The sequence below is a fragment of the Sus scrofa genome, chromosome 17 (genome assembly GCF_054392235.1).
Source record: "Sus scrofa isolate SSC_HxYL_T2T_F1_AM1 chromosome 17, Sscrofa_HxYL_maternal_Yorkshire_Landrace_v2.0, whole genome shotgun sequence".
Classification (NCBI taxonomy): domain Eukaryota; kingdom Metazoa; phylum Chordata; class Mammalia; order Artiodactyla; family Suidae; genus Sus; species Sus scrofa.
This window is the reverse complement of record NC_139399.1, coordinates 46,403,573-46,430,352: the sequence shown is the minus strand read 5'-3', so window position 1 is coordinate 46,430,352 and position 26,780 is coordinate 46,403,573. Positions and strand designations below refer to the sequence as shown.

Here is a 26,780-nt window from a genome sequence, read left to right as displayed (position 1 = left end):
GGTGGCATATAGAGTTCCTGGGCCAGCTGTGGGAATGCCAGATCCTTTAACCCACTGTCCTGGGCTGGGGATTGAACCTGTGCCCTACTGATCCTGTTGTGCCACAGCAAGTACTTCCATTTGTTTATTTATTCAATTATTCATTTGTATTAGTATGAGTTAATGGATGTTTAGTTTGTTCTGTGACTCATTCTCCATTAGTCTCATTATTTATTTTGTTAATCATATTGTCCCATGTTTTGGTTATTGGGAACTCCTTCAAGTTCCTTTCTACATGCTTTTTAAAAGATTTTTTTTTGGGAGTTCCCGTCGTGGCGCAGTGGTTAACAAATCCAACTAAGAACCATGAGGTTGTGGGTTCGATCCCTGCCCTTGCTCAGTGGGTTAAGGATCTGGCCTTGCCATGAGCTGTGGTATAGGTTGCAGATGCGGCTCGGATCCCGCGTTGCTGTGGCTCTGGTGTAGGCTGGCAGTTACAGCTCCTATTAGACCCGTAGTCTGGAAACCTCCATATGCCGCGGGAGCGGCCCAAGAAATGGCAAAAAGACAAAAAAAAAAAAAAAAATTTTTTTTTGTATTACTTAATGAATTTTATTACATTTATAATTGTACAACGATCATCACAACCAAATTTTATAGCATTTCCATTCCAAACCCCCAGTGCACTTCCCATACCCCTAAACCTGTCTCATTTGGAAAACATAAGTTTTTCAAAGTCTGTGAGTCAGTATCTGCTCCGCAAAGTTCATTGTGTCTTTTTTTTAGGTTCCAGATGTAAGTGGTAGCATTTGATGCTGATGTCTCACTGTCTGACTGACTTCACTTAGCATGATAAATTCTAGGTCCATCCATGTTGCTGCAAATGCTGTTATTTCTTTCCTTTTAATGGCTGAGCAATATTCCATTGTGATATGTATGTACCACATCTTCTTTATCCACTCCTCTGTTGATGGACATTTAGGTTGCTTCTTGGCTATTGTAAATAGTGTTTTGGCTATTGTAAATAGTGCTGCAGTGAACATTGGAGTACATGAGTCTTTTCAAGTTGTGGTTTTCTCTGGATAGATGCCCAGGAGGGTTTTTTTTTTTTTTTTTTTTTGGCTTTTTTTGCTTTTGATGGCCACATCTGCAGCATGTGGAGGTTCCCAGGCTAGGGGTTCAATCAGAGCTGTAGCTACTGGCCTATGCCACAGCCACAGCAATGCCAGATCCGAGCCACGTCTGTGAACTACACCACAGCTCACAGCAATGCTGGATTCTTAACCCACCAGATAAGGCCAGGGATCGAACCTAGCCCTAGAGTCAGTGCTTTCTCTGGTTCCTTTTATTGAATAATGGTACTTGGAATATTTAGAAATTAAGATCTGGGTGCTAAGTATGCATAAGCCTGTTACTAAACTCTACTCAGTTTTTCTTAAAGCAGCAAGATACAGGGAAGAGAAGATAGGTCTAAATATATTTTACCCTTTAATGAACTTTACTTCTTTGAGGCTGAGTGTTCTTATGACTAAAATGGGAAAAAAATAGTATCAACTTCGCAAGGTTGTTGTGTGTTGCCCATATGTGTGTGTTGTCCGAGGTAGTTTGGACCTGAAGTCTGCTTCTGCCTGTGAATTTGGCTGCACCAGGGCTTCTGATTTCAAAACCAGTGGAAGGTGCAGAGAGCTTACTTTCTGGTAAGCCACTGCCTCCCTGCCTGCGGGGACCATTTGGAAGACACCAGAGCCACATGTAAGAATTCAGTGTCTTCAAAATAGACAATATGAACAGTGAAAAAAATCCTCACTGTTCAATGGACCCAGTGGCCTTCTCCATGCCTCCTTCGGTGGTGTGACTGCCATGGCCAACTCTGGTCAAGACTGGCTTCATCTGGTCTCTTCCCAGGCTCCAGCCAGACCTAGTTCCCAAGAGCTGCCTGTAGGACAGCCCCAGAAGGTAGAGCCTGGCTATGATGCTGGTGTCTGCACACACTGTCACTGCCACAACACGACGTGGTCCTTGCCCTCTCCTATCCCCTGCACACTTTTTTTTTTTCTTTTTGCCTTTTCTAGGGCCGTTCCCACGGCATATGGAGGTTCCCAGGCTAGGGGTCTAATTGGAGCTGTAGCCAGCGGCCTACACCACAGCCAAAGCAATGCAGGATCCGAGCCGCGTCTGCAACCTACACCACAGCTCATGGCAATGCCGGATCCTTAAGCCACTGAGAAAGACCAGGGATCGAACCTGCAACCTCATTGTTCCTAGTCGGATTCGCTAACCACTGAGCCATGACAGGAACTCCCCCTGTACACATTTTAATAAAACAAGGGTTGGCTTCGGACCCACCGAACAACAACAACAACAAAAATAGAGATAACATTTTGAACAAACTATTACTACAGAATAACAAAGATGAACTTCTAAAACAAAGTTGAATGAAAGCAGACAAAAACAAGCGATTACATACTATATGTTTAAAAGGTAAAATAGTTCCCGTTGTGGCTCAGCGGTAACGAACCCAACTAGTATCCATGAGGATGCGGGTTCGATCCCTCACCTCACAGATGGATCCCTAGCCTGGTAACTTCCATGTGCTGCAAGTGAGGCCCTAACAAAACAAAACAAAACACCTTGTCTTTAAAAAAAAAAAAAAAAAAAGATAAAACTATTCTCTGCTGATTAAAGTGAAGACTGTGGTCAACCTTGATGAGGGATAGTGACTAGAAGGTGATCAAAGATCTTCCAGGGTCCTATTTCTTTTCTTTCTTTCTTTCTTTCTTTTTTTTTTTTTTTTTTGTCATTTCTAGGGCTACTCCTGCGGCATATGGAGGTTCCCAGGCTAGGGGTCGAATCGGAGCTGTAGACACCAGCCTACGCCAGAACCACAGCAACGTGGGATCCGAACTGCGTCTGCAACCTACACCACAGCTCACGGCAACGCCGGATCCTTAACCCATTGAGCAAGGCCAGGGATCGAACCCACAACCTCATGGTTCCTAGTCGGATTCGTTAACCACTGAGTCACAACGGGAACTCTGGGGTCCTATTTCTTGATCTGGGTGCTGGTTATGTTTACTTTGGAGTAATTCATTAAGCTATATATTCATGACTTACGCCTTTTTTGTATTTTTATTATACTTCAATAAACAACTGAAATTTAGACATAGAAAAGACCTGGAGCCATTAGAAAAGAGATGATGGATAAGCCTTAAAAAGCGGGCAAGGTAGGCGCTCCCGCTGATGTGGCTCAGTGGAAACGAATCTGACTAGCACCCATGAGGGGGAAGGTTTGATCCCTGGCCTCACTCAGTGGGTTAAGGATCTAGAGTTGCCGTGAGCTGTGGTGTAGATCACTGATACAGCTTGTATGTGGTGTGGCTATGGTGCAGGCCAGCAGCTATAGCTCTGATTCATCCTCTAGCCTGGGAACCTCCATCTGCCATGGCCGTGGCCCTAAAAAAGACAAAAACAAAAAAGTGGGTAGGGTAGAGAAGGTGAGTGAAAAGGCAGAGGTGAGAAAGAAACATGGTCTTACGGAAAGAGAAAAAGAGTCAGAAGTTCCAGCTCTGCCTATCTCTAAATTTGTTTTAAAACCAAATAAAATATGAATTATTATGTGAAATGAGATGTGTAAACTATAATGCATAATACAAGTTTTGAAGAGCTGTTCCAGAAAAATCAAATGGTACACTCTTTTGTGGGCAGCCCCTCATTAAAAGAATATTAAGATTTTGTGAGATAACATGAGTAAAATAGCAAACATTTAGGTGCTGGGCATATGGGAGATCTTCATCAAATTGTAGCTGATATTTTTGTTGTTATTTATGTTCATACTACTTGGGTAAATTTTCTCCTCACCTTGTAAATTGAAACCTAAAAACTTTTTTTGTCCTAAAACTACCTTAAGCAAGTTACAACCTCTCCCTGGGTCTTAGTTTCCTCATCTGTGAAAGGAAAAGGTTGGACTTAGAAGATCTCTGAGATTCCTTCCAGCTCAAGTGTTGTTATTCTAAGTTACTCCTTAGTTCTTCACTTGCTTTTTCTCCAAGCTAAACAACCTCAATTCATTTTAACCTTTCCACTAGGACCTTTTATTCATCTCTTTGATCACTCCCGAGGTTCTTTTCTGGACCTTCTCCAGATTGTCCTTCTATTAAAAAAAAAAAAAAAAAAAACCACCTAGTTTTTATTGACTGCCGACTTCATGCCCAGAATGGTGTTGAGCAATGGGACAGAAAATAAAAGAAGTGTAAGATAGACTGTGCCCTGGTGGAGCTTATAGTTTTGTTAAAAAGACCAGACACATATAGTGTTTTAAGAATTTCTTGAGTTCTTCCCTTCTTTCCTCCTTTTCCCTTTCCTTTCTCTTTCTCTCTTTCCTTCCTTTCTTTCTTCCTTCCTTCCTTCCACATCAGGGAGGTCTTTTCACTCTTGGAAGCTTTTTTTTTTTTTTTTTTTTCCTTTTCCTTTTTTGGCCATGCCCACCCGAGCTGAGGCATGCGGAAATTCCTGGGCCAGGGATGGAACTTGTGCCACAGCAGCAACCCAGTCCTCACCAGTGACAGTGCAGGATCCTTAGCCTGCTGCGCTACCAGGGAACTCTGCAGAACCTTTTTGGAAGCAAAAAATAAGGGTGATATCTTAATATTTCTTATAATGAGGGGCTGCCCACAAAAGAGTTTACCATTGGATTTTTCTGGAACAACTCTTTCTAACATTCTGTGTGTGTGTATGTGTGTTTGGTAGTTGGTCTCTAAACATTTTTAAATGTGACATTTGGTTTTGTTTCTTGTATGGTGAGATTTCTTTCTCTTATCCACAAGATTATAAGCTCTATCAGATCAGGGATTATCTTTTATCTTAAAACCTGGCACAAGGGCCAGTATATTGTGGGTATTTAATAAAGGTTGGATAAATGAAAAATGTATGCATGGCATGTTGTGGATAAGAATAAGAAAGATATAATAAGGAGTTCCCGTCGTGGCGCAGTGGTTAACGAATCCGACTAGGAACCATGAGGTTGCGGGTTCGGTCCCTGCCCTTGCTCAGTGGGTTAACGATCCGGCGTTGCCGTGAGCTGTGGTGTAGGTTGCAGACGCGGCTCGGATCCCGCGTTGCTGTGGCTCTGGCGTAGGCCAGTGGCTACAGCTCCGATTCAACCCCTAGCCTGGGAAACTCCATATGCCGCGGGAGCGGCCCAAGAAATAGCAACAACAACAACAACAACAACAAAGACAAAAGACAAAAAAAAAAAAAAAAAAAAAAAAAAAAAAAAGAAAGATATAATAAGAAATAACTATGCAAATAGTTGGGTTCGTTCATTGAAAAAATATTTTGAGTTTTTCCTCTGTATAATGCACCGTACTTGATTCCGGTAATATACCTAGTTCCTACCCTCATGGATATTTTTGGTGGTGGAGATAGAAAATAAGTATGTATGTAAATGAACATATAATTGCACATTGTAGTGAGTACTGTGAATGAAATGAACAGACTACAGCTATGATAGAAAATAATGGGATGATAAGAAACTATTTTAGATAAAATGATTAGAAAAGGCCTCTTCGAAAAAGTGACATTTAAATATTTTGGGTCTTTTTCTGTCTTTCACAGGAAGTTATTTGATATCTTTTAGATTTAAACAGTAAAAAACTAATGTTTTTAAGGGTCAAGGGAATCTTTTTTTGGGGGGGGCAAGATCGGGAATGGATAGTACAAAAAAGTAAATGTGTATGGTTATAGATATGTTTAGGTAGGGGGAAACTAGCTGTTGCCCTTGGTACTAGATACCTAGGTACTTGAGTAGTTCAATATAGTGTTCGATGTTAACCCATGAATAATGAATGATAGGACAGAAATACAGGAATTGGTGAGACAGCTGCATAAGGAATCCATTGGTTACTCTAGGAGCTCTAGGAGAAGAAAAAGATCATGTCACCTAATAGAACTCACCCCACAGCATAGCCCATTTAAACTGCCGTTAGTTGTGTTTGAACCTGTTTAAGTGCTTCATGTTTTAGTGGACCATTACATTGATATATGTGATGTAATGGGAGATGTTCTGTGTTTAGTCTCTGTGTCACAAAGCTTGCTTGATACTTATGAATTAAAGCATAAGCGTCCTTGGGACTGACCAGAAGAATCCTAACTAATCTTTTAATATCCTTGTTTGGAAAGAAAAGTAAACAGTAGCTACCCACAATTAGAAATTCTATTTTTTCCTTCATTGGGATTAAATTAAAAATTTGTTTTTGTTTCATGTGTCTCATCTCTTTCAGAGTTGAACTCTCTTCCTGCTTCTTCCCCATCCCTTTATACTGTAAAGGAATCAGCATTACTGAGAGTTTGGAAACTCGATTCTTGAAACTCTTCCATAATTCTACTAACATAACAAAGTATCTCTTTCCTTTCTGTGTGTTCCTTTTTAGACTTGCCCGTATGCATTCATGTTTTTACTCATAATTTTATATGTATTATAAGTGTGTTTCCATGTTGCTAAAAATAATAATCCTTAATGCAAACTATGGACTTTAGGTAATAATGTTGTGTCAGTGTTGGTTCATCCGCTATAACAAAATGTACCTCTCTGTTGGGGATACAGATAGTGGAAGATGTTGTGAATGTGTGGGATGGGGTATATGGCAGCTGTCCGTACTTTCTGCTCATTTTTGGTGTGAACCTAAAACTTCTTTTAAAAATAAAACCTAGTAGGAGTTCTCTTGTAGCACAGCAGGTTAAGGATCTAGCACTGTCACTGTAGTGGCTCAGGTCACTGCTGTGGCACAGGTTCAGTGCCTGGCCTGGGAACTTCTACATGCTGTGGGTGTGGTCCCCAAAAATCTGTTAAAAATCTGACTACTTGATTTCCCATTGAGTACCTTAGTTTAATTAACTGTCTTCTTTCTTATTAGACTTATTCCCTTGTTTTTCACTCTTGTGAATAATGTTATCTGAGGGTCTCTTGTATATTGTTTTTTTCCTTAGGTATCAAACTGTGTTTGATTGGTCTTCATTATAATAATACTAACCCGATAGGATTATGGTGAGGATTATGTAATATACTATATGTGAAGCACCTATATAGTGCCTGGCACATGATAATTGTAACTAATGGGCATTATATTGCCAAAGTGCTTTCAAATGCAGTGTGAACATAGAAGAAAGACAATTTTGATGATGTTAATAATGATGATGATGGTGATGATGGAGGCTAGTACTATTTATTGAGTACCTATTTAGTGAAAGGTACTTTGTATTCTTTATTTATTCAGGTATTCAATAGCTGTTTATTGAGCATGTACCAGACACCATGCTAGGTGCCCATTTTGGAACCTCTTAGTGATCATATCATCAGGAGCTGGGTTAAGCAAGGTTGGATAGATTCTATAGTTTTTATTTTTTGAAGCAGCTCTGCTCATATTAACCCTCTAAGTGAATGCTCAGTGTTGCTTATATCTATTTTGTTTTGTTTTTAATCCCCTAGTGGCCCCAGATGAGCCAGGCCCTAGCATGTGGTGGATCAGAACAGATTCCTGGAGTAGATGTTCAGCTGAGTAGGAAGTATCACACCACAAATAAGGTGAGACTTACAGGTTCTTTTTATGTCTATAAAGTGCTTTCACACAAGTGTTCTTATTTGAAACTCAGCAAAATTGTTAGCTGGATGAGGCAAGAAATTTTATCGAAGGCGGAAGGTGAGGTTCAGGGAAATATAACGACTTGCCCAAGGTCACAAGGATATGAAGAGAAAGACCAACTATATATTGGAATAAGACTTTTGATCGCATGCACTCTTTTGCTTGAAAACACTTTAGAGAAAAACGTTATGGGTTTTTTTTTTTTATATGTAAAGATAAAGTAATATTTAACTTCTGGAGAATTTCTTTATGGTTGTATAGCTTGCCTTCATTTGGAGAGGCTTAGCATTAGCATAGGCTTTTTGGAGTTCCCGTTATGGCTCAGCAGGTTAAGAAGCAGACTAGTATCCATGAGGATGCGGGTTCAATCCCTGGCCCTGCTAATGGGTTACATTGCCGTGAGCTGGGGTATAGGTCACAGATGGAGCTCTGATCTGGCATGGCTGTGGCATAGGCCAGAAGCTGCAGCTCCAATTCAGCCCCAGCCTGGGAACCTCCACATGCCACAGGTGCGGCCCTAAAAAGCAAAAAAAAAAAAAAAAGGGTTTTCTTTGAGTTTTACTTGTATATTGAAAAACTTTTATCTTCTGTAGTCATTAATAAAATTTGTTATACTAAAAAATACAGGAGTTTAAAAACATTCAGAAATGTGGTATAGTGCACCTACAGCCAACTAATCTTTGACAAAGGAGACAAGAATATACAATGGAGAAAAGGTAGCTTGTTCAGTAAGTGTTGCTGGGAAAACTGGACAGCCACATGGAAAAGAATGAAATTAGAACACTCCCTAACACCATACACAAAAGTACACTCAAAATGGATTAAAGACCTAGATATAAGACCAGACACTATAAAACTTTTCGAGGAAAACATGGGCCAAACACTCTCCGACGTAAATGACAGCAACATCTTCTCAGATCCACCTCTTAGAGTACTGACAATAAAAACAAAAATAACAAATGGGACCTGATCAAACTTAAAAGTTTCTGCACAGCAAAGGAAACCCTAAACAACACAAAAAGACAACCCACAGAATGGGAGAAAATCTTTGCAACTGAATCGACTGACAAGGGATTAATCTCCAAAATTTATAAACACCTTCTACCGCTCCATACAAAAAAACAAACAAACAAGCCCATCACAAAATGGGCAGAAGGTCTAAACAGACAGTTCTCCAAAGAAGACATACAGATGGCCGAGAAACACATGAAAAGATGTTCAGCATCACTCATTATTAGAGAAATGCAAATCAAAACCACGATGAGGTACCACCTTACACCAGCCAGAATGGCCATCATCAAAAAGACTACAAGCAATAAGTGCTGGAGAGGGTGTGGAGAAAAAGGAACCCTAGTACACTGTTGGTGGGAATGTAAGTTGGTGCAACCACTGAGGAAAACAGTATGGAGATTCCTCAGAAAACTAAAAATGGAACTACCATTTGATCCAGCAATTCCACTCCTGGGCATCTATCCAGAGAAAACCATGACTCGAAAAGACACATGTACTCCGATGTTCATTGCAGCACTATTTTCAGTAGCCAAGACATGGAAACAACCTAGATGTCCATCGACAGAGGAGTGGATCAAGAAGATGTGGTACATATGCACAGTGGAATATTACCCAGCCATTAAAAGGAACGGAATACCAGTATTTTTAGCAACATGGGTGGACCTAGAAACTATCACGCTAAGTGAAGTCAGTCAGACAATGAGACACCAACATCAAATGCTTTCACTGACATGTGGAATCTGAGAAAAGGACAGACTGAACTTCTTTGCAGAACAGATACTGACTCACAGACTTTGAAAAACTTATGGTTTCCAAAGAAGACAGTTGGGGGGGGTGGGAGGATGCGCTGGGATTGTAAGATGGAAATCCTATAAAATTGGATTGTGATGATCATTGTACATCTACAAATATAATAAATTCATTGAGTAATAAAAACAACTACCAAGGAATGTGGTGTAGTGGGTTAAGGAGACGGTGCTGTCACTGTAGAGATTTGATTTGGGTCACTGACTACTGTGGTGTGGGTTTGATCTCTGGCCTGGAAACTTCCAAATGCCACAGGTATGGCCAAATATAAATAAATAAATAAATAAATAATAGATGCCTTAAAAATAGAAGAGCCAAAGCTTCTAGTCAACTATACTCCAGTAAAATTTTACATAAATAAATAAATAATATTCAGTGCTGCTTTGGTTGATTATGGCTTTGAATTACTTTTATTATTATTTTTTTTTATTACTCAGTTTATTACATTTATAGTTGTACGATGATCATCACAATCCAGTTTTATAGGATTTCCAATTTTTATAGGATTTTGACTGCTTTCAGGCAGTATTTTTTTGTTTCTGTGATGTTAATAAACAATAGAGTATTTCTCTTCTATGAATTGTTCTTTGGGAGTTTGGGGTCACAATTAATTTTTTTTTTTTTTTTTTTTTTTTTGCTTTTTAGGGCCGCATTCGAGGCATATGGAAATTCCCAAGCTAGGAGTCAAATAGGTGCTACAGCTGCCAACCTACACCACAGCCATAACAATGCAGGATCTGAGCCACCTCTGTGACTTATACCACAGCTCATGGCAACCCTGGATCCTTAACCCACTGAGTGAGGTCAGGGATCAAATCCTTGTCCTTATGGATCCTAGTCGGGTTTGTTAACCATTGAGCCACGAAGGGAACTCCAAAATTTACTTTTTAAAGTACTCTTTTCCATAGAACTTTTGTTCTGATACCCCAGATCTATCATTTCTTAGACATGGGTTCATGGGCATGTGATCAGTGAGGTGGGTATGTCTGCTCTGAAATTTGGAGGACATCTGTTAAGGTTCCAGATGTGTTTATACTGAGTGATAAGGTACTTACTGGAAAAAAAAAATAAGAATTAAAAGTTCTAGGTGAAAAAAAAAATCTAAGCAATAAAAAATGTCCTTAGACCTAATGAGAAGTAAAAGCATTCTTTAAAAAAAATTGCAACTAATTTTGTTTCTCTTCTTTTTGGTTAAAAAGCTTTCTACTACCAAGGACTCCTCACAGCCTGTTGAGGAGAAAGTTGGTGCCTTTACAAAGATAATAGAAGCCATGGGATTCACTGGACCTTTGAAATACAGTAAATGGGTAAAGGCTTTTAAGTTTTTCTCACTTTTTTTGAGCTATGCTTTCTACTCCTCATAGAATATGTTCTAAAGTTTCTGCCTTGCTTTTTGTGAAATTCATATGTTATTTTGAGAGTGTCAAAATATGTTGTTGTCCCCTTGGCCCCCCTCCCCACCTCCCTGTTCCAAGTCAGATCTGTGTAGTGTGTGGGGCTGAAATACTCCTTCTGCTCCCTTAATCGGATTCCTTAGGAGTATCTCATAGTAGGTAATCCAGTAAATTCCTGTTGTGACTCAGCGGTAACAAACCTGACTAGTATCCACAGGGTGTGGTTTCTATCTCTGGCCTTGCTCTGTGGGTTAAGGATCTGGCATTGCTGTGAGCTATGGTGTACGTCCTAGACATGGCTTGGATCCCAGGTTGCTATGGCTGTGGTGTAGACCAGCAGCTGCAGCTCCAATTTGAGCCCGAGCCTGGGAGCTTCCATATGCCTCACGTGTGGCCCTAAAAAGCAAAAAAAAAAAAAAAAAAAAAGTCTGGTCTTTCCAGGCCCTTGCTACATGATATGCCATATAGATGAGTTCTAAGTGGTTAGATGGGCCAAATATCCTGATATTCTTAAGGAAACATTATGCTCTATGCTTTGTAAGTGATTTCCCCTAGGTCATTATATTGACTTTCTTTAAAATTTTTACTAATAAGCACTTTTAAAATTAAAATTAATTAATAAATTCTGTGATTTGTTATAATTCATTTTATGGTGGGCTATTTTCTGTGCCATTCCTAATCAAGTCTTGGCCTGGCATGTTATCTGTTATATAGTACTTGCTGTAAATGAACAAATGTCCTCCCTGCATCAGGTACTACTGCCCCGAACTTATTTATAACAATGCCTCTAACCAATTAAAGTAATAAAAACCAGTCATTGAGTTCTTATCTCCTAGTACTGCTATTACCTACAATTATTGCAAAAGTACTTTTTTAATACTTTTCAAGGTTGCTAGAATGTTGAATAAACCTATGTCATACGTTATATTTTAAAGCAAACCAACACAAAGCAGTAGGGAAGACTTTTCTAGAAAACATCATAGCTTTGCCCAAAATGACTAAATTATTCCAGTTACACCATTTTAACAAGTTGGATTCAAATTAGAATTTCAGTTTTATTATGGACTTCACTTTTAGTTTCTTCTTATATTGTCTGGCTCTCTTCCCAACAATTCTCATTGTAGCAAATATAGGCTTCTCTTTATAATTTCCCTTTTACATAAATTGAACAGTATTTCCACAAGTATTTTGTTTATAAGGGGCTTTGAAATTATAGAAGATAACACACATAATAGGTTGAAGTGATGTTCTTAAGGCTCTATAGCTATGAAGTGCCTCCTTAATCATTAATGAAATATTGGTTATGTTCATTAAAGTTATCTTTTTTTTACATCATGATTCTTTGACAAATCATAACCCCTGGTATATTTGTAATTTATTCATTGGAATCTTTTCCTCTATTAAAAAATGGGTTTGTGGTATTTGGATTTAAAACTTAAAGTAGGTGTTTTGTTTGAAAGTTAGAAATTAATTAAAAGGAAAGGGAAATGAGAGCAGAAAGAAAGAAAAGAAAAATATTTCTGTTTTATTCATTTCTTGATGGTTGAGTTCCACTTGGTTGCTTCCATATGCTTTGTCTCGTCTGTATTTTTATGATTCCAGAGGGAAAGTTGGCTACCATTTGAAGGATTACTAAATCATCAGGAAAATTTCTTCACTTTAGTTTAAGTTAGTCTCTGATTTTTCTTGGTTCCCTTGTGATCTCAACTAAGTCCCTAATATTTGCATTTAAAAAATATTTTGTGATGTGGCGGTGTCTACTTTCTGTAACCTTCATTTTTAAATTTGTGACATCAAAACATCAAAGTATGACATTCTAGTGTAATTTGGGTGGGAAAATGTAGGTGTAACTTTCCATTTTGAAAGATCGTGGGTCCTTTTCAGCAAATCTTGACTCAGAAATCTATGGCAGACAGTTGTATTGGATTGCACTAGCAGAAATCTTTGAATTTTGTGTTTTCACATGTCTTTCATTAGGGAGTAATGCTGTCTCTCCACCTTAGCAGCATCTTTCCTCCATCTTTTTATGTAATGTTCTCATGTGTAGTTCCATTTTTCTTCTAGATCCATAATTAGGAATTTAGATACAGCTTTTCCTTAGCTATTTGACTGTCCTGAAATAACCATTCTTTTTTCACTTATCTTTATGGAGCAATATCAGGTAAAATACAGATAACATTTAGCAGATTCAGCCACATGTCATTGAATAGGCAGTTTCCAGATAAGCGTCAAGCCAAAAAGTCACTCCTGGTCTGAAGGACACTGACAAACTGGAACGCATTCAGAAAATGCGAGGCTTGTAAAGGCTTCAGAAACTGTGGTGAATGAAGAGTGGTTGAAGGAAATAGGGATGGTTTGGCTGGGAAAGAGAAGACATGCTGGTTCTCAGATATTTGAGGGACAAATGTTAAAAAAAAAAAAATGGAGAGACTTAATCTGAGGCCTTCCAGTGTGTAGATGATATTTAATGAATGTTACATGAAGCAGGTTTATGTTCACTATAACAAAAATCTAAGAAGAGTTGTCCTCCAATGGAGTAGGTAGCCTCACAAGGCCATTGGCCTTGTTTGAACAGGGGCCCATGTAGCTGACTGTGAATCAAGAGTGCTGTAGAAGGAATTCTGGTACAGAATAGAAAGTTCAAATGACTTCAAGCCCCTTCCAGTTCTCACACAGCTGTTAGTGCAAGCCTTTTACTAGATTCATTTTTCATCTTGTAAGATGGTACAAAATGCATCAGTTAGTGGGAGAGCTTATTTTCATTTCCTAAAGCTGTCTTAGGTGCTTGTGTTTTAGTCAGGTAGACCCATGAAGTCTTCCAAAGTTAGAATGAAATAAACATGAAGTCATCTGAGGACCAGAACGGTTTGTATTGTCTGGGTAGAAATTTAGTCCATCTACCTCCTTAAATTATATTAATGCATGAAGAGGTTCTTTCCCCGAGTTGTTATTTCCAGTCCTTGTGTGATGGTCTTAAGGGACTTGCTTTAGAGATTTGTCCAGGAAAATGGCTCACCCAAGTATAAAGGTTTGGCTTTGCTGCAGGAAAAGTGAGGAACTATAAAATACTCCTGATTGCCACAGTATGAGCACTGTATAAATACACTGGCCAGTCTGATGAGGTCTTCATTATTTGTAATGAATACTTCATGAACGTGTTGTGGGGGAAAACCTCTTTCTCAAGGAAAGATTTGGGCTTTAGAGGCAAGTTTGCCTTTCCTTAGGCAGAGTGATTAATTATGAACCTAGAATACTATATATAAGGACCTAAAGGAAATTACGAGTTAACAACAACAGCAAATGAACTCATAGGCCATTAGGAATTTTACTTAAAAATTATAAAGGTATCTATAGTGGTACTAGGCCTTAAGATCTATGAAAGTAGTTTTTAAGTGCTTTGTTTACTACTGTATTTCTAGTGTCCAGATCAGTGTTGGGCACTGAATTAGGTGCTTAATAAATTGTTGACTGAAATGAAGACCTTACAGAGGTCCTCAGCTCTCCGTTTCAAGGATAGGAATAGGCCTATCAAGGCCAAAGCATTAGGGTAATGACATCATTTGTTTGATGATGGTACAAACCAGTGCTTCCCAGAACTGCAGGTATTAAAAAGTTAAACATGCTTCTTTTTTAGACTGCTGATATGGTGAATTACACTGGTTGATTTGTGAATATTGAATCAAGTTTGCATTCCTGGGATAAATCCCAGTTGATCCTGATATTTTTTCCTTTTAAAATATTGGCATTGGATTCAATTTGTTGTATTTAGTTAAGGAATTTTGCATCTGTGCTCATTGAAGGCTATGGTTCTGCAGTTTTTGCTTTCTTCTGATGACTTTGGTTTTGATATCAGGGTAATGTCGGCTCATAGAATGAACTGGGAAGTATCTTTCCTCTATTTTTCTGGAAGAGTTTATGTAGATTTGGTATTGTTAGATATTTGATAGAATTCACTAGTAAAGCCATTAAGCCTGGAGATTTCTTTTGGGGAAGGTTTTTAACCACAAATCCAATTTTAAAAATAGAGATAGGATTATTCATGTTCTTTATTTATTCCAGTGAGCTGTGGTAATTAGTATCCTTAAATGAATTTGTCCGTTTCATCTAAGTAATCAAATTTATTGGCCTAAAGTTTTTCACAGTATTCCCTTATTATCCTGTTAATATCCTCAGGCTGTGTAGTGAAGTTCCTTTTCCTCTCTGATTCCTGATAGTGGTAATTTTTATCTTCTCCGTTTTTTCTTTTTATTCCTGGATAAGTTCTACTAAAGTTTCATCAATTTTATTGATATTTTCAAAGAACCAGCTTTGGCTTCTTTGCTTTTCTGTTATTTTTCTCTTTTCAATTTCATTGATATCTGCTCTTATCTTTATATATCATCCTTTCTGCTTGCTTTTAGTTTTTTTTTTTTTTTTTTTTTTTGTCTTTTTAAGGCTGCACCCACGGCATTTGGAGGTTCCTGGGCTAGGGGTCTAATTGGAGCTATAGCCACTGGCCTGCACCAGAGCCACAGCCACAGCAATGCCAGATGCTAGCTGTGTCTGTGACCCACACCACAGCTCACAGCAATGCTGGGTCCTTAACCCACTGAGCAAGGCCAGGGATCGAACCTGCAACCTCATGGTTCCTAGTCGGATTCGTTTCTGCTGCGCCACAACAGGAACTCTGCTTGTAGGTTTAATTTGCTCTTCTTTTTTAGTGTCTTGCCATGGCTTTTGTTCGCATATGGGCTTTTAGTAATGAGATCCTGCTGTATAGCACTGGGAACCATATCTAGTCACTTATGATGGAGCATGATAATGTGATGAAAAAAACTTATACATGTATGTGTGACTGGGTCACCTTGCTGTGCACTAGAAAATTGGCAAAACACTAAACCAGCTATAATGGAAAAAGTGAAAATGATTATTAAAAAAATATGGGCTTCTAATGCTGATTACTGCACATATAAGTATATATGGTTTCCATTTGTTATATGTTCTGTTTGCCCCCCCCATATGACGTATTACAGGTATTTCTGCCATCAGAAACTGAAATATGAATATTATATAGTATTGGATATAGTATATTCTTGGTGATTTTGAACTTTAATAACAGCTCTACTAAAATTCTAGATTGGTTTTTCTTCAGTTGTTGTGTTATTCTCTTTGAGTACTTTTCTCTGTCATTTTAAGTAAAAAGCTTCTATAAGCCTTTTGTGATGGACTAGTTTAATTGTATCCTTAAGGAAATATTTTGAAAGTCTAGAAATTCTTGTTCCTTTAGGACTGAGTTGGTCTTCATATCTACAGTTCAACTCATAAGAATTTATTTTTCATTTTTAGATTTAATTTTATGAAGGCATAATGTTCATAAAATAAAATATACAAATCTTTTTTTTTTGTTTGTTTGTTTGTCTTTTTGCCTTTTCTAGGGCTGCTCCCGTGGCATATGGAAGTTCCCAGGCTAGGGGTCTAATTGGAGCTGTAGCCTCCAGCCTATGCCACAGCCACAGCAACACCAGATCCAAAGGAGCGTCTGCAACCTACACCACAGCTCACAGCAACGCTGGATCCTTAACCCACTGAGCAAGGCCAGGGATTGAACCCGCAACCTCATGGTTCCTAGTCAGATTCGTTAACCACTGCGCCACAACGGGAACTCCTAAAATATACAAATCTTAAGTATACGGCTCAGTGAATAAATTAAAACCACCACTTAGATCAAGATTCTAAGAGAATACTTAGTGTTTCAGTGACTAGCAAAAGGTTGATCCTTTTACTATATTTTACATTCATTAGAAACTATTATTTATAAATGTAGTATTCTATTAATCAAAGGGAAAATATAGGGAAAAATGGCCCCCTCCCTTCACACACACACACACACACACACGAAGATTTACAGAACAGATATTAGTGCTTTTGAGGAAAGATGGAAGGATTGAGGGGTTTATTTTGTTCGTTTGATTTTGGTCAGGAGAATAAGTAATTTTTTAATATAAAGGGTTTCAGATTATAAAGAATTAACATGTGGAGTTTCCCAGTGGCTTAGTGGGTGGGGATCCGGTGTTGTAACTGCTGTGGCTCAGGTCACTGCTGTGCTGCAGGTTTGATCCCTGGCCTGGGAACCTCTGCATGCAGGTTTGATCCCTGGCCTGGGAACCTCTGCAGGCCAGGGATCGAACCTGAAACCTCATGGTTCCTAGTCGGATTCCTTAACCACTGAGCCACGACGGGGACTCCTGTTTTTGATAGTTTTGAAAAGAAACATGAATTTCTACTTTTCATTTTTGTGTGTCTTGGTAGGATAGTTTTTTTTTAAAGTACTGCTAAAACAGTTTTTTTTTGAGTATGGCCAAAAAAAAGAATTAATGTGGATCATTCTGAGTGGTGGTTTGAGGCTCAAATGTGGTACAGTGGGTTGAATTAAAGGAGAGATTTCATCTAAATATTGTTGATGTTTTGATGGTAATATTAAGTCCGTGAATGGCTAGCTTTAAGAAAATAAAGAAATATTGGTGTTCCTTGATGGCTTAGTGGTTAAGGATTCAGCATTGTCACTGCTGTGACTTGGCTTTGATCCCTGGCCTGGGAACTTCCACATGCTGTGGGCATGGCCCAAAAAATTTAAAAAATAAATGTAAAAAAAAAAGAGAAAAAGAAAAGGAAGAAATATCTGTGTTGGTTTAGCTATTAAATTTGCCTAGAGATGGGCTTGGACCCCTCCTTCTATTTGAAAAAATATGAGTTCGTGACCTGCATTTAATGCACTAGAATATTCACTTGGTCATGTCTTGAGTTTGGTTTTATTCTCTTTGTCTAGAAGATTAAGATTGCGGCCCTGCGCATGTACACTAGCTGTGTGGAGAAAACTGACTTTGAGGAATTCTTTCTAAGTAAGTTACTGTTTTTGATATTTTTCTTTTTTTTTTTTTTCTTTCTTTCTTTGTTTTTTTTTTTTTTTTTGTCTTTTTGTCTTTTCTAGGGCTGCACCTATGGCACATGGAGGTTCCCAGGCTAGGGGTCTAATCGGAGCTGTAGCCGCCGGCCTACACCAGAGCCACAGCAACGCCAGATCCAAGCCACATCTGTGGCCTACACCACAGCTCATGGCAACGTCAGATCCTTAACCCATTGAGCGAGGCCAGGGATCGAACCTGAAACCTCATGGTTCCTAGTCGGATTCCTTAACCACTGAGCCACGACGGGGACTCCTGTTTTTGATAGTTTTGAAAAGAAACATGAATTTCTACTTTTCATTTTTGTGTGTCTTGGTAGGATAGTTTTTTTTTAAAGTACTGCTAAGACAGTTTTTCCTGTACAGAATATATAAGAAAAGCTGCTTATTTTTCTCTTCGAATAAACAAAAGCCAAAATGACCCTTCAAATAAGACATTTTGACAAGTTTGGAAAAAAAAAAAAAACGTAAAAATTGTTCAGTGCTTTGGCATTATCATCCCCCTCATCATGCATTCATCTTTTTACATAAGTGTACTCATATAGTAAACATATGCTGTTTTACTTCTGCAGCACCTGCAGCATATGTAAGTTCCCAGGCTAGGGGTGAAATTGGAGCTGCAGGTGCCGGGCTATGCCAGAGCCACAGAAACTTGGGATCTGAGCCTCATCTATGACCTACACCACAGCTGAAGGCAACGCCAGATCCTGAGCCCACTGAACGAGGTCATGGATTGAACCCGTGTCCTCATGGATACTAGTTGGATTTGTAACCTGCTGAGCCACAGTGGGAATTCCTTACCTATAATTTTTTTTTTTTTTTTTTTTTTTTTGCTTTTTAGGACCACACCCTCAGCATATGGAGGTTCCCAGGCTAGGGGTCTCATTGGCGCTGCAAATGCCAGCCTACACCACAGCCACAGCTGTGGAATTTTTACATGAGCTTCTGGCCAATCATTCCTCTTTTATTTCTAGTTTATAACTGTTTCTGGAGTTCCCATCATGGCTCAGCAGTAATGAACTTGGCTAGTATCCATGAGGACTCTGGTTCAATCCCTGGCCTTGCTCAGTGGGTTAAGGATCCAGCATTGCTGTGAGCTGTGGTATAGGTTGCAGATGTGGCTTGGATCCCGAGTTACTGTGGCTATGGCCGGCAGCTATATCTCTGATTTGCCTCCTAGCCTTGGAACTTCCATATGCCATGGCCCTAAAAAGAAAAAAAAAGAAGAAATTATTTCAGTTAATCTTGGAATATACCTCATGATTTTTATTCTTTCTGTTAAAGGTCTGTTGCACCAGAAGTCACATATAATTTTATTATTTATATCTCATTGATAAATTGCTTTCTGAAAGTGTTTTACTAGTTTAGATCATCACTAGCAGTTGTCTGTATTGATACAATATTCATTTTAATGGCATAAACTGTTGTAGTTATAAACAGAGTCAGTTAAAACAGATACTTATAAAGTCATTGGGAAAGCTTAAGTTGTTTCTAGTTCCACAGATTTTGAAAGGAAATGTGTGCTGTGCTCATCTGTGTTAATAGTCATTATTCTCAAAACAACAAACACTTAACTATATATACATGACATTTTTCATGGATAGCAAATAATTATATATTTTATGTTAACAACAATGAAGAATGAGATACAGTTTTGATTATTTAATAATTATTTTGTTTTTTAAAACCAAATGCTCAAAGTCAACTACACTCCAATAAAATTATTAAAAAAAAACAAATACAAGTTGTTTTGTTGATTTTACTATTTCAGCAGATCAGTATTTTAAATTGAAAATACTATGCTGAGTTATAATCCTAATTTAGTATCTATCTTCCATTTTTTATTTATCGTGCGGAAAGAAAACGTTTCTTTTTTTTTTTTTTTTTTTTCTTTTTCTCCTTTTTAGGGCCGCATGTGCAGCATGTGAAAGTTCCTAGGCTAAGGGTTGAATCAGAGCTACAACTGCCAGCCTACACCACAGCCACAGCAATGGCAGGATCCGAGCCTCGTCTGCAACCTGCACCACGGTTCACAGCAGCGCTGGATCCTTAGCCCATTGAGTGAGGCCAGGGATCAAACCCACATCTTTGTGGATACTAGTTGGGTTCTTTAGTGCTGAGCCACAATAGGAACTCCCATCTGCTTCTTTTTAATCTCTAACAATTTCTTATTTTAGGAGAAATCACCCTAAAAGGAGAAAGTGTTCTCTCTGTACCTGATGAAGAAACTATTAATATTAGTAGCTGAATTTTTTTTTTTTTTTTGTCTTTTGTCCTTTTTAGGGCCACACCTACAGCATATGGAGGTTCCCAGGCTAGGGGTCTAATTGAAGCTATAGCCTCCAGCCTACGCCACAGCCACAGCAACACCAGATCTGAGCCACATCTGCGACCTACACCACAGTTCATGGCAGCGCCAGATCCGTAACCCACTGAGGGAGGCCAGGGATCAAAACCGCAACCTCATGGTTCCTAGTCATATTCGTTTCCCCTGCGCCACCACGGGAACTCCAGTAGCTGAATTTTTTAAAATGGTTTCTTGAATCCATGTGCTTAGGTATTTTTCATCATATCTTTTTAAAACCTCATCCTAGACATCTATTTAATATTAAATAACTCATAAATTTATTATAATTATTTTCTGTTTTTTTATTGTAATTATTTTGAAAGGATGTTTACTAGCTATCTTTGTTTAACCAATCCTCTTATTAAAGATTCTTGAGTTAATATTATAGTATTGAATAATTAGACAATTATTACATATTTATGTTAATATATCATTTTTCAATTTATAATCTGTTGTAAACTTTATAAAAATAAAAGTTTATTAAAATTTGTTTTAATAATTCACATTTACATGGTATATTTTAACATTTGTCTCATTTAGGAGTTAAAAAATATGTGATATAGGAAGGGTATATATTCTTATTTTCATTTTTGTTTTGTTTTCGGAAACAATTCAAACTTAATGAGGCTAAAAGTAACTTGCTCAAAGTTCCTTAGTCAAGCATTGATCCAGTGTCATCTGGCTTAAAGTCCAGGAATTTTTCTACTCTGATGTACTTCCTGTGAATGAATGTAACTGCAAACAGAAATCGTAACTCATCTTAATATTTTTTTATTTATAATTTTATTTTTTAGGAGTTCCCGTTGTGGCTCAGTGGTTAATGAATCCAACTAGGAACCATGAGGTTTCGGGTTCAATCCCTGGCCTTGCTCAGTGGGTTAAGAATCCGGCATTGCCATGAACTGGTGTAGGTCGCAGACGCATGGCTCTGCTGTAGCCCAGCAGCCACAGCTCCGATTAGACCCCCAGCCTGGGAACCTCCATATGCCTCAGGAGCAGCCCGAGAAAAGGCAAAAAGACCAAAAAAAAAAAAAAAAATTTATTTAAAAAAAATTTTTTTTTAAGTTTTTTTATTTTGTTCTTTTTAGGGCCACCCCCACAGCATAGGAAGTTTGTAGGCGAGGTGTCAAATCTGAGCTGCAGCTGCCGGCCTACACCACAGCCACAGCAGTGTGGGATCTGAGCTGCATCTGCTACCTACACCACAGCTCATGGCAATGCCAGATTCTTAATCCACTGAGCAAGGTCAGGGATCAAACCCATATCCTCATGAATACTAGTTGGGTTTGTTACTGCTAAGCCACAATGGAAACTCCTTGTATTTTATAATTTTAAATGAACTCTCTCTCTATGAGATGTTCTATTAGTATTGCTACCTGATGTTTATATATAAAAAGTGTGTACAACTCAGTGAGCTTTGTCCTATCTTTGCCCTTTGATGTAGTTACCTGGGGGAGGTAGAACATTTTTAGTGACAGCAGTCTTACTTGAGGTTTTCTTTTTTTTTTGTCTTCGTCTTTTCTGGGGCTGCTTCCGCGGCATATGGAAGTTCCCAGGCTAGGGGTCGAGTCGGAGCCGTAGCCATCGGCCTATGCCAAAGCCACAGCAATGTGGGATCCGGGCCACGTCTGCGACCTACACCACAGCTCACGGCAACGCTGGATCCTTAACCCACTGAGCAAGGCCAGGGATCAAACCCGCAACCTCATGGTTCCTAGTTGGATTCATTAACCACTGAGCCACAAAAGGAACTCCGAGGTTTTCTTCCTTTTTTTTTTTCGCTTTTTAGGGCCGAACCCACAGCATATGGAAGTTCCCAGGTTAGGTGTCGAATTGGAGCTATAGCTACTGGCCTGTACCACAACCATAGCAACTCGGAATCCCAGCTGCCTCTGCTGCCTATACTGCAGCTTGCTGCAATGCCAGATCCCCGACCCACTAAGCGAGGCCAGAGATCGAACCGAGTCCTCATGGATGCTAGTTGGATTCGTTTCTGCTTAGCCACGGTGGGAACTCCCTTACTTCAGGTTTTCTAAGACTCACTTTGAGATTTGCTTTTTAGACTATAACATGTTCATTTGTATTATGCTCCATTGTGGTCCATCTTTGTCTTTGTGGCGAGGTTAAATGTCAGCATCAAACCAGAGTGGTTCCAAACTGTGGCTAGTGAATAAAAGAGGGAGCAAAGCTGCAAAGTACCATTTAGAGGCAGATAAAGATTATCTATAAAATAATGAGCCTGACTTGCATCTTGGATTCTAAAGGCCAAGACAGGTTTGGGGAATGTATTTATATTGCTTCCCAAGATTACATCTTTTTTTCTTGTTATTGTTGCAAAAACCTAGGAGCGAAATAAAATTAACATCTTTTTTTTTTCTTTTTCTTTTTGGCTGCCCCGTGGCATATGGAGCTCCCAGGCCAGGGATCAGATCTGAGCCATAATTGCAACCTAAGCCACAACTGTGGCAACTCCATATCCTTAACCCACTGCTCAGGGCTGGGGATCGAACCTGTGTCCCAAGATACCACCAGTCCCGTTGCACCACAGCAGGAACTCCCAAGATTACGTCTTTAAAATAGCTGTTGCTCCCTTGGATTTTAGGTATTTTAGAGTTTAGCATTTATAGTCCTGAGAATTCAGTAACTTTTTAAAAGGATAGAGAGCCTCAGGTGGCTGGTCAATGTCATTCTTACTATTCCAACAAAAGTGAGGCCAATGGTATTTCATGAAGATTGAGTTCTTTACTCAGTAAATAATATGCCTATCAGCCTCTTGGACAAGCCCTCATAAAATTCCAAAGTTATAGATTCTCTGTCATCTCAGAGCCAAAGCATTCAGAGCTCTTGATCCAGAGATCTAGATATTGGGGATTCTGACTAATGAGATATCTTAGCAGCCCACTGCTGTTTCCAACATGTCCTGATGATGTCTTTATGGCATAAATGAGTGTACCCTCTGTGAGCACGCAGTGTTTGCCAACTCGTCCTTTGGAGATTAGTCCTGTTATAAGAGCCTTTGGGCAGAGGTGGCTAACCAATCTATAAATTATATTTCATTCCACACTGTTGTCTGTAAACTGCTTTGTTTTTAGCCCTTAAGAGATCATACCTTGGAGAGGAGGCTCCTTAATAGATAAATTTTAAGATTGAGATTCTGCATTTCTCTTTTTTAGCTACTAATACTTAGCTATCGAATGTGTCATCTTTGTGAAAATTTATGATAAAGGTATTTTTTAAAACTTGAACGAAAAAAGAGATTGAGGTTCGTCATTTTATTGATACAGTTTTAAATGGTGAGTTTTTTCACAAATAATTTAAACCCTAGTGTTTAAATAATTCACCAAAAAACAACAATAGTGAATATTGATTAAGTACCTATTAAATACCAACTACTTTGCTAAACATTCTATAGTCCTTATCTCATTTAATCTTCACAAAACCTTGTGAGGTAAATTCTCTTATTCTCCCGTTTATAAAGAGAGGAAAACTGAGGCACTGAGAGAGAAAGTAACTTTACCCAGAGTTACATATTAAGTAGAAGGTAGAGTTAAGATTTGAGTCAGGATGTCTGACCCCAGAGTCTATATTAAATAAATAACTATGTTAATACTGCTGCCCCATAACAGTAATGAATTATTTAATTTTATCCAATTTAGTGTTGAGGAAAAAAATGCCTAGCTTCAGAAAATAATGCACTGAGTGTGTATTGGAGCATGAGTGTGATCATGGCAAGACCCTTATAGCAGTTTTTAACTTTGAAGTGTTTAAATACATTACATTAAGCTAAAGAATTGGCTGTGTTGTTGAGTTGCTTGCAGTCAGACATTCAGTGGTTTTGTTTTTTAGGGCTTTACCTCATGGGTTTCTGTTCTGACCCTGGTGGGTATAGGGAGTCAGTCATATGCCATCTCTCTTCCCATCCTCAGCCCTGAGCTGACCCCCAGAGGGAAAATTATGACCCAAGTCCAGTTGCTGGCCTGTCTGTCTGTGCTTTCCAGCCCAAGAACTGATTCCCTCTTTGAGAAAATTGGAAAGGCTCCTGGAGGCTGCTGAGAAGCTTTGATGTAGAGGTAGCAATTGAACAGATTGTCCTTTAGAAGCAGCCAAATTTCATTTTCCAGATTGAAAGACAGACTTCCAAGAAAACTTTTCTTTTTAATGTTTTGTTCTAGCATCCAAAAAAGACCCAACTTCAGATCCGGGCTTGAGAGTTTCTCATGGCTATTCTTGTTCTAGGTGGAGGGTGGTTGGCCCATTCTCAGATGGCATGTGTCTTAATAGCTGAATGGCTGGCCAGGCCAGCCTTCACCTCCCTCCTGCTGGGATCCAAGAGGAAGTCCACTTGACAGCTGCTGGGTACCTCCCAATAAGCTCACTAGAATATTTTGGTGTCACTTTGTGACAGACTTGGACTTAAACCCCAGTCCGGCCACTGGCTTTTTAATATTGTGGCTGCCCACAAGCTACTTAGCCTTTTTGAGCCTTATCTCTAAAATGAGGATTGTAATGTTTTCCTTCAGGGTTAAAGTAAGGATTAATTGAGATAATGGATTGACATGACTAACAGTGGACCTGATGAGAAGTATGGGCCTTAGCAAATATTAGTTTCTGATACTAGTATTAGAGAGGCAGTTTGAGATTCCATCACAGTGTATGGAATCAAGCCGATCTGAATTTGATCCCAGATATCTTATTTCATAGCTGTGTGACCTTGGGCAGTTGTCATGACCTCTCCAAGTCAGTTTCTCACCTGTCAAATGGGGATAATATCAATACCCATCTCATAAGCATGTTGGGAGGATTCATGGAGCTCATGCATGTGAAGTACCTATTATAATGTCTGGAACATAATGGGCCCGCAATGAATTTTAGCTCTGTCTTATTGTTGGCGTTGCCAGTATACCTCACAGGAGTTCTGCCCTGGGTTTTCTCTCTTAGTGGCCCCTATTTGTTATCATTTCATACATTGTATACTTCATTGTTTGCTTCAAAAATTTCTAATTTCTTTCTTGAGTCATTGCTCTAAAGGACAGATTCTACTCCAAGGGCCCAAGTTTCCCACTGATTCTCTTTTTTCTTTATCCTCTTGCTCTGGCTTTTCCTTCTGTCATGTAATAAGGAGGGCTTATTCATTGGGGTGGGGGACCCCTCATCTAGCCAGAGGCATTTCTTAGAGATCTGAAAACTGAGAGGTTTGGGTGTCTAAGCATGGACCCAATTTCAGTCTCTTAGACCAAGGAGAAGCCTTACCTGGTTTTGTCATTTCTGGGGGTGGTGAAGGGTCTTTCGTTAGGTATGATCTGCTTCCTTATTGAACTGCAGCTCCCTAGAGTTCTGCTTCTTTCTCCTGATCATTTAGTTTGGTTGTATCATTTAGCATACGCATGTTTGTAGCACATTGGGTCACCTTAAAGAAAGGAAACAGGAAAAGGAAACTAGAAGAACTTAGATTGATCAGCAGGGCTCAAGTGAAAAAAAGCCTATATTTAAGTGGGGTAGGCAAGGTGGTGTCTGCCTTTTCTGGTGTCTTTGCAAAAGAATTTGAGACCGAGAAGGGAAAAATCACATTGAATCACGTGGATGTTGAATCATAGAGATCATTCAGGCCACATTGTACAAAGTGAGAAAACGGAGGCTCAGAGAAGAGAAGGGCTTTGCCCAAGGCCACACAGCAAAGTGATAACAGGGCTAGAACTAGAAGGCTGGTTGTCTGACTTTATTCATTACCCTGTCAACCAATGGGTTTGCCTTGTGGTTCCACTGGCCCTCTCTATGATAGTATAAGCAGAGAGCATTGTGACTGCCATGTATTTTAGTTGAACAAATTCCTACCAATATTTCAAATATAGTCCGTATTCCTCTTCTAAACCCTCACATATTTATACTTTATTGTTATTTTCTAGGGTGTCAGATGCCTGATACATTCAATTCATGGTTTCTTATAACTCTGCTTCACGTCTGGTAAGTGAGCAATTTAAGTGAAGTCACCAAATATATATTTTTTAAAACACTGCTGACTTGTTAAGGTATAGCCTTCAGCAGGGCTGATTATATGAAATGGCAGTTGTTCAGGCATTAAAAACTGTTCCTTTCATTTTAATAACTGGTGTCTTGTAGCACATTTTTATTAAAGGTCAAAGCATAGTCCCAGAAAGAAACTAATATTTGTAGGGTTTTCTCAAAGAACACCTAACCCGGTGGACAATGCTATCAGTATCTCTAAGAGACCCTGTGAGCTTGGGTGGAAAGTTCTCTCCCTTGGCTGTTTTAGGAAAGTTCACATTTACGTAAAAGTGGTTTGAATTGTGAGCATCCGTGGTCATTTTCATTGCTGGTCATCAGAAACCTATAACAAATTATAGCACTGACATTTACGTCTGTACCTCTAAAATGTGCATACAGGTTAGATTCATGCCAGGTTTGTTGCATGTAAAAATATCTAACACCTTAAACAGTATATTTTTTCTTCAGGGGAAATTAAGTAGCCAAAAAAAATCAATTTTTCATCTAATGTTACACAGTATTAAAGGTCAGAAGGATATAGGAGAGACGTTGAAGTGGGGGCTGGGGAATGTATTTATTGAACTGCCAGATCTTGGGAAAGTAAATTCTGGAGAACTAAGTTTACTACTTTGACCATAGCATCTGAGGAACGTGGGGAATGG

General features: G+C 38.9%; 1 protein-coding gene across 10 annotated transcripts in view; it reads left to right on the top strand.

The window, feature by feature from the left end:
- Window positions 1-26,780, top strand: part of UQCC1 (ubiquinol-cytochrome c reductase complex assembly factor 1) — a 113,719-nt gene that overhangs the window by 20,606 nt on the left and 66,333 nt on the right. For 9 of the 10 annotated variants that reach the window (XR_014831839.1, XR_014831841.1, XR_014831840.1 and 6 more), the window contains 4 exon segments: window positions 7,463-7,558; window positions 10,634-10,741; window positions 17,634-17,706; window positions 26,019-26,076. Coding sequence is in view for 4 of the 10 variants with exons in the window: in XM_021077328.2 (XP_020932987.1) it covers window positions 7,463-7,558; window positions 10,634-10,741; window positions 17,634-17,706; window positions 26,019-26,076 (335 nt within the window). In the remaining 6 variants the exon portion in view is untranslated. 10 annotated transcript variants of the gene reach the window in all.